We start from the raw sequence: 8,160 nt of genomic DNA on the forward strand, positions 1-8,160 counted from the left end.
GCTGTGTTACCACAACTTGCCTATAATGTTATTTGATTTAGGAGCCGAGCACAAACAACAAACCCAAAGACACGTACTAAGCATCACTTAAAATAAGTGGACATGGCAACCCTTCAAGACTGGCTCTGTGGACGGTGGTTTAGTTAAAATCTCCAAACATATTTAGTCTTTGGTTGCTGTAAAAAACAGCAGGTGCTAAAAGTGCAAGAGTTCAGGTCTTTGAATTAATTTTTTGTCTGAAATTTTTGCATGTTAAAAAAATTAATATAATTGGACGTAGTCAACACACTGCCTTAGAAACTTTCTCAACTCATAAAAAAAAATCGAATCAGGTTTGATTTTTCAGCTTTTTCCGCATCCGTAGCAAGCATTTTGATAGGAAAGGATGACAAATATTGAAAGAAAAAGCATATTTTTTACTCTGTGCGTAAGGATCTTTAGATTGAAGTTCCATGAGTTAGTTCTGTTAAATTCACACTTGAAGTGATAATAAAAGGGATTCTCTGAAGTATTTAAATGCTGTTGGAACTTTCGAGTGTGTACTGTAACATCAGCATCAGATTTAAACATTCCATTCCTTTAAATTCCACTTCCCATTATTCTAATTTCAATTTCAAATCCGGTCTTGAATGTTGTAACCAGATCAATTCACATCCACACTGTACGGGAATTGTAGTGGAACTAATTCTTCAGCTCTGAACTTTGCACAAGCCTGGTTTCCGAGCAGAAAGCTGGGACCTGATCTTCTAATTGGAGCGATGTTTTCTTGGACCTGAAAGCACTCTGGCTTTTTAATTGACAGACGATCAAAGCTTGATTTGAGAAGCCTGGTTTGTAGCATTGAGACGTTACACTGGCTGTTAATCCATCTGACAGTGTTTCCACTGATCGTCTCGCTGGCGTGTCCGCTTTCATGTGTGATGGTGGAATAAAGGCCTTTCTGCCAGGATTCTTTGTGTCAGTTCTTCTCTGCGTTAAACGTTAATGATTACGGTGGTAGCAGGCGTCGGTGAGGCATGTAATGACATAAACCATTTGTTCTAGACCGTTAAATAAAAACGCATGCAAATTTTTATAAGACATTGCTTTTAATATCCTGATATTTGGACAATGTCAAAGAATGTGGCTAAATCTCACGAAGCCTGTCAAAAAATGTTCCAGTTATATTTCAGCCTAAAAAAAATAAAATATGAAAGAAAATTGCAGAAGAAAGATAGACACTTTTTTTTTTTTTTTAGTTTATCGTGCAGAGATTAGATCATCTCTGAATGTGCTGTGAATTTAATGCACACTTGGGAATACTTTATGCGCTTCGTTTACTTTATTTACACATTCGTATGAATTCCAACATACTGTATTTATGAACAGAAGTTTATAGTATTTCACCTCTTCTGCCAAAATAAAATCCTGAAACTTAATTGTTAAAAGCTGGAGGGTTTGAACGTTTGATGGTGAAGGAGACAAATTACTTTTATAACTTGTAAAATAAAATTAAAAATGTATAATATTATCACAATGCATTAATTGTATTTTTTTACACTATAACTGCAATTATATTAACTGCATATATAATGATGCTGAAGATGTCATACATATATTAGGGCTGGGCAAGTTATCACGGTGATCGAGGCTCTGGACTCTGAGCATAACTAGTTTTTCTGTAACGAACTATAAAATATATGCATTAATAAATGGCTTTTTTATATTAAATATAATTACATTAATGTTATAATGTGAGATTTAAGCTACAATAATTATATTAAACTGCTACTATGTAAAAGGAACACTGCTGTAAAAAGCACCTTATTTGTTTAAAGTGTTTGCAAACCAAATGTTATTACACATTTGTTCATGTAGCAGTAGGCCTATTTTTTTATTTAAAAAGTGCACAATACTCTAATACTGAATGCATTATTAGTTTTTTCCATAACAGTGCGATTAATTGCGATTTTAAACGATCGAGATAAAATGATTATTGCGCTCCATTCCACCCCCTTTTTGCAGCGCTTCGCTTTCGTTCCTCCATAAAAGCCCAATTTCCCGTGCAAATCAGTAATATCATGTTACCTGACATTTGCATAATGGGACATGCTTTATTTCTAAAAGTATATTTATTAATGATATTAAAAGCGTGAAGGAGAACTTTCGCTGCTCCTCAGAAGGAGATATGCGCTTCGAGACAGAACAGAACACGTGCATGTAAAATCATCTTTTAGCTCAAGGTGCGCGCCTGAATGCTCAGACACATGCAAAAATGTATGCTGCGCTTAGTGATTATTCATGTATACCTTCATCGATCATGTAATAAATTAACATAAAGAGTTGAGAATGAAAATACATGTGTTACGGTAATTTGGATCCATGCGGCTCTTAAAGTGACAGCGGGCTATTTTCCTGCTATGACTGTGTGCTTATTAATCAAACATCAAAAGACAAATCTATAATCACACACTGCTCTTGAGTGAAGGACTTCTGTAGCTTTAAGAAACAAAAAAAGTTTAATTCTTACAGTGAAGACTGCTGTTTTATTTTACATGTATTCATTTCTGTAGTAGGCTGCTTGAGACTTGCATAAAATAAACATTAAAGCACGGTTTGTTTCATTTGTATCGTTTTATTCTATTGTATTTATTCTTGGCTTTTTATTACTGACAGTTTAATTATTTTCAATAATTTTGTGGTCTTTTTGTTTGTTTGAAATTCGGCTGGTCTCTACAATGTAGATGTCATAGCAACCTTATTTACAGAAAAAAACATACTCACATAAAGTTTTGGTCATATGGCCCCCTCATAATCGTGTTAAATAATTGCGATTACAATATTGACCGAGATAATCGTGATTATGATTTTTGTCATAATCCAGCAGCCCTGGTATACATATAATAATAGCTCAATATTTTAAGTCATATTGTTTATTGTATTGCATTGTTTTTGCTGTAACTGCAGCTGTCATAATTCATCACGCTGTTTCAAATTCCAAATCAGAAATTAAATCATTTGTCATAATTTCTGTTCTTTTCGTTTGTGGTTACATGTGTTAAAATCATTTGGGTCTCTTTTTTCAGTAAGTTCGCAGTTCATGTAAGCATATCTGATGATTCCAAGCAGCGAGGCCTAGTGTGTGTGTGTGTGTGTGTGTGTGTGTGTGTGTGCTTGTGTTTCCTATATCGTGCTTCCTCTTTCATTGCAATCCATCTGTATTCTCAGAGGAAGTCATACACCATTTTTTTCCCGCCTTATTCATCCATCACATTTTCCATCTCAATCAAACCTGCTCACCACAAACATGAAACATGACACGGTGTCTTCCGAAACTTCTTATCCCACTGCCAACTATAACACCAAGATGCTGACTTTCCCGATTTCACATCCCATTCCTCGTATCCCATTCCATATTCCATTTTATCGGCTCACTCTTAAGTTTCCATGCTGGGTGAGTTGAGTTAGTGTATGTCTTTATAGCATCCGTCCTCAGTTTTCTTTAGCTTTGCTTTCTGACGTCCATCTAGCTTAGTCTGAAATCCCATCATAAAACTGTTCCTATGCAGCCACTGAAAGGATATTTGTCTGCTTGCTTGTTGGGAAGGGTCATGTCATTGTGGAGTGATATATTAGCAGGCTGTCTGCGCTGTCTGAACATGAACTGAAGGAAATTTCCTCTTGTGCAGTGTTTTTTTTCTTCCCTCCAATCCCGCAGTGCGCCTTTTACAGAATACCCATGTAATCGACATTTCCACCTACCAAGTGAAGACTTTATTTTATTACACTTAGTGGCATTTGGACAGTCATATCTATTCCTATTGCTCTTACTAAAGGTTAGTAATTAGAACAAACGTATTAATGGTTTCTTCTGAAAATGAGGTGCGTTCCTGTAGCTAATCATAGCATTAGAATCGCAGAGGTCATGGGTTCGATTCCTAGAGAATGCATGAACTGTAAATGAATGCAGTTTAATCCAATTCAGATAAAAGTATCTGCTTAATGCATAAGTTCGACGTAATTGTCTAGTATGATGTAAAATCTAAAATAATTGTTCCTCTGATCAGCCGTAACCATTTAATCTGCATGTATCAATCATTATCAGTAATATTCAATTAAAATAAGATTCAGTCACTGAAATGTATTCTTCTAGAAGATATTTTTGATACACTTTTTTTCTATGTTTGTGAACTAGCTAAATAACTAAATTAAATAAACAAATAAACAGCAAAAAAGGTAGGATTTATTCATTTGTGTTATAGCAAGAATGCATTAAATTAATCAAAAGTGATTTCAAATAAATGAAAAGTTTCAAATAAACGCTGTTCTTTTTATCTTTAAGTTTTATTTCATCATTCTTTAAGTTCATCAAAGAATCCTGAAATCCACACAAACTTCCACAACTGTTGTCAACATTACTAATAATCAGAAATCATCATATTAGGATGATTTCTGAAGATCATGTGACACTGAAGTAATAATGCTGAAAATACAGCATCTTTAAATAATCTTGCTGAGCATATGAGACTTCTTTCAAAAACTACTTTTGAACTGTATTTTATACTTAAATTGTATACCTTTTCCCAATAACATGTATTTTAGCTTCTTTTTTTTCAAATCTATATCTCTGTTCAGCGGTTTGAGTGCCTTGACTTGTGTCTTGATGTTTCCTTGTCAGTGTCTTGAGCCCAAGTGCTCCACAGCTCTGTGGTTTGCCCACAGTTTTCTGTAGTAGTCAGTGGAATTTCAAATGTGTCTATTTCTTCCCATCATGAGGTATTTACCACTGCAAATCTACAAGCCTTTAGCATTGTCCCCTTGAGCCTCGTAAACCAATGAGATCGCAGCTTCCATGATCTCATGGCGTGACCAGCCGGAGTCATTCTTAATGAGGCACATGTATGGAGGCGCGAGCGTCTCCTGAGTTTTGCACCATGTGGCTTTGGAGTTGTTGGTTGTATTTTGAAACAAGCTGGGTGGCCAGAGGTACAGTATAAACTAATAAACCTATCGGGAAAAGCAAGCCCAAATGTTTAGATGTTTTTCAATAGTTGCACAGTGGAGATTTTTTTTTTTTTTCTGTCATTTAATTTGTCGTCACCAAACAGTCCGAAAGAGACATGTTTGTGTTCACATGCCTGCATGGAGTTCAGTTCTGAACCAAGACGGTTCCCAAATATTAGCTTTATCTTCAGGACAGTTTGACCCAGATTTAGCGTACAAATGATTGACTACAGTATGTTATAGATCTTAAGGTCTTTTACCTACAGAAATGATATGCATGTGTGTTTTCAGAGTGTTTAAAAGAAGCATCAGAAAACAATAGGTCTGATGGGTTCCCTCCGCAGGCTGTTCATTCACTCGGGACGGGCTGCTAGAAACCGTTTGTTTGCATTTACTCATCGTGTTGAGAAAGTCCCTCTTTATGATCCACCAGCTGTGCATTGAAACGCTGTTTTAACCGTTTATTTCTTCTTGAGTTTTGTGACTTTCTTAGTAAGGGTCATGAATGTGCGTGCAATGTTTTTGGAAATGCTGTCCGAATTTAGCTTACATCGATTGTGTTAGGGGTCAAATTGGAACTCAGTAGGTTTCCAAGCAATTTGCCAAAAATCAAGGCCTTGAAAAACAGAGAAGAGTCTGGTAAAAATCAAAAAAACTTTTATTGTAGCTTGCCAAACATAAAATATGAATTGCATGAGAGCTTATGAAACCTAAAACTCAAAGCTTACTTGAAACTGAAGACTTGTCTTCTGAATCATCCAAAGAGAATTGAATGCTTCTTCATCTGTTTGAGTTTCACTGTCAGAAATCTGTGAGAGGATGGTTTGTTGGATCTTATTCAATTGTGTGTCGTAGCACTGAAAAGTGTGAGAAACCCATTGTGTCGGGTGTCGGATTTACTTTTCTATTTCTATTAATTGTTAAACCATTTTAATAATTAAACTGAAATTGCAAGTAAATAAACATGGAAACTTCAAGTAAAGCAGCTTCTGATCAGTGCCGCATCTTTCCTGTTTTCTTTCAGCTGATCAGCCGGAAGGACAAGGCCACGTTTGAGAAGCTGGACTATCTGATCTCTAAAGAGGAGAACTGTGCCAGGATGAGAGAGTACATCCGCTCCCTCAAGATGGTGCCCTGCATCCCTTACCTGGGTGAGTCTTCACCTGTCTGGAAGAATGATCTCTTTAACATCTGCCGGAGCGAGGGATCAGGGTTTGTCTGGTTACTGCCGTCCGGTTTGCATCTGCTGGTAGATTCTGTAAATACATCATATCCTCCTACAAATCTTTCTACAAGTATTTCTAGCTGAATACAAAGATAAATTTCTTTAAAAAATCATATATATGCACACAACCGTTCAAAAGTTTTGTGAGTGTTTTTTCAATGTATTATGGTAGGTTTTATTCTTTTTTAAAGATTCATAAAAGCTTGAAATTGACTTATGTCTATACAATGCATCTCATCTGGACATTTGCACATACTGAGATATTGAGTCATCATTTCATAAACACATTGAACTTAAATCTGATGCGAAATGTCACGTTCAGTTCAATGCAGCAGTTTGCGTAAGAATATAGAAATTAGTTCTGTTCATGTGTCGTGCGGCCAGATGTTTGTACCTAATTCTGTTGTTTCATGAAATGTGTGGAAAGCTACAAGCGTACACTGTTTTCTCAGCCTTTAGATTTCTGATTCTGTCTTTGAGCTCTTGATTATAAAAAAATATATAATGGCAATTTTGGTCATTTTACAGAGTTTCTAAAACATAATGATAACATGCATAATGCATGCTTTATCAATATGAGATCTTCCTTGGAACAAATATTCTCCGTGTTTAAATATGAAACATGCAATTCAGGTTAGTTTTTTGTGTTGTTTTTATTTCAGGCATTTGTCAGTGTTTCCCATGTTCTCTCGCTCTAATGCACACTGAACTCCATTGTTTGTGCTTTGAACTCTATCTCTGTCCATCTCAGAGAGATCACAGACGTACGGTTCTCATTACCTCACAGATTCTCAGTTAGTCTGGAGACTCGATAATAAATTGATTCCAAACCCTCTGTTACAGGGATATCAGTAATCAGGGAAGACAATGGAAACTATGTCTCATATTCCTCAGCTTAGTCATTTACAGCTGCTCTTCTGATTTAACTCAAATTGGGTGAAGATGGAGGCAAGCGCTTATTAAAAGCTCATATCAGGTACTCTGGCTTTGATTTCTAGGCGCTGTTATTTTAGGGTTGTCTAAGCATTTCTTGGAGAGGATGTTCTCATGTTCTTGCAGTTCTTGGACATGGACAGGTGCATCTCAATAAATTAGACTGAAATTGTTCACAGACTGAACTAGTTTAGTCTTTGGTTCTTTTAATTGTGATGATTTTGGCTCACATTTAACAAAAACCCACTTCATTTCACGACATTCAAATTTATTGAGATGCACCTGTAGTTGGTAGATTTGTGCACCAAAATGCAATTTTCATTTTAAGGTGGCTAAGGTGGTTTGCACAATGTTATGCTCTAAACATAAACTTACTAATATACCTTCATGCATTGATGTGACCCAGCACGTGGTGTTCAGAGTATGACCCTGAAATGACCCATCATGCTGAACAATCAGCGTGTTGTTCTCTCTTTTATGCCCATTACTTGCAGTCGTGGGCATCTACTTACAGTAAACATAGACAGAAAGCCACAGAAGCTCTCATTATCTGTTGGACACCTCTATATTATCTTAAAACCTCTTTATTAAGTTCATCTCAAAATGAAAATGTGCTGAAATTTGTAGGTGTGTGTGTTTCTTCATTGGAACAAAGTTAGCATTCCATCACTGTTCACCAGTGGATCCTCTACAGTAAATGGGTGCCGTCAGAAGGATGAATTAAGCCAAACAGTACACATGTTTTGTAATATTTTAACATTTAAATGGTAATGTTTTCATTGAAGAAAAATATAATTCTGACGGCACCCATTCACTGTAGAGGATTCGTTGGTGAGCAAGTGATGAAATGCTAAATTTCTCTAAATCTGATGAAAAACAAACTCATCTACATTCTGGAAGTAATTTAAATGGAGTAAATTTTCTATTAACTATTAAAATATGTTCCTGATCTTGATTCAACAGTGCATGTGATTGTAAGGACTTTCCCCTCTGATCACCAGTACTTTTTACAATTCAGT

The 8,160-nt window shown here is 35.9% G+C and overlaps 1 protein-coding gene across 4 annotated transcripts in view; it reads left to right on the forward strand.

Annotated features, from left to right (window-relative positions):
- LOC113068017 (ras-specific guanine nucleotide-releasing factor RalGPS1) overlaps window positions 1-8,160 on the forward strand; it is a 125,593-nt gene that overhangs the window by 53,326 nt on the left and 64,107 nt on the right. For all 4 annotated transcript variants that reach the window (XM_026240569.1, XM_026240572.1, XM_026240570.1 and 1 more), the window contains exon 8: window positions 6,008-6,134. In XM_026240569.1, coding sequence (XP_026096354.1) covers window positions 6,008-6,134 — 127 coding nt within the window. The remainder of the gene's footprint in view (window positions 1-6,007; window positions 6,135-8,160) is intronic.

The sequence above is a fragment of the Carassius auratus genome, linkage group LG30F, assembly GCF_003368295.1.
Source record: "Carassius auratus strain Wakin linkage group LG30F, ASM336829v1, whole genome shotgun sequence".
NCBI lineage: Eukaryota > Metazoa > Chordata > Actinopteri > Cypriniformes > Cyprinidae > Carassius > Carassius auratus.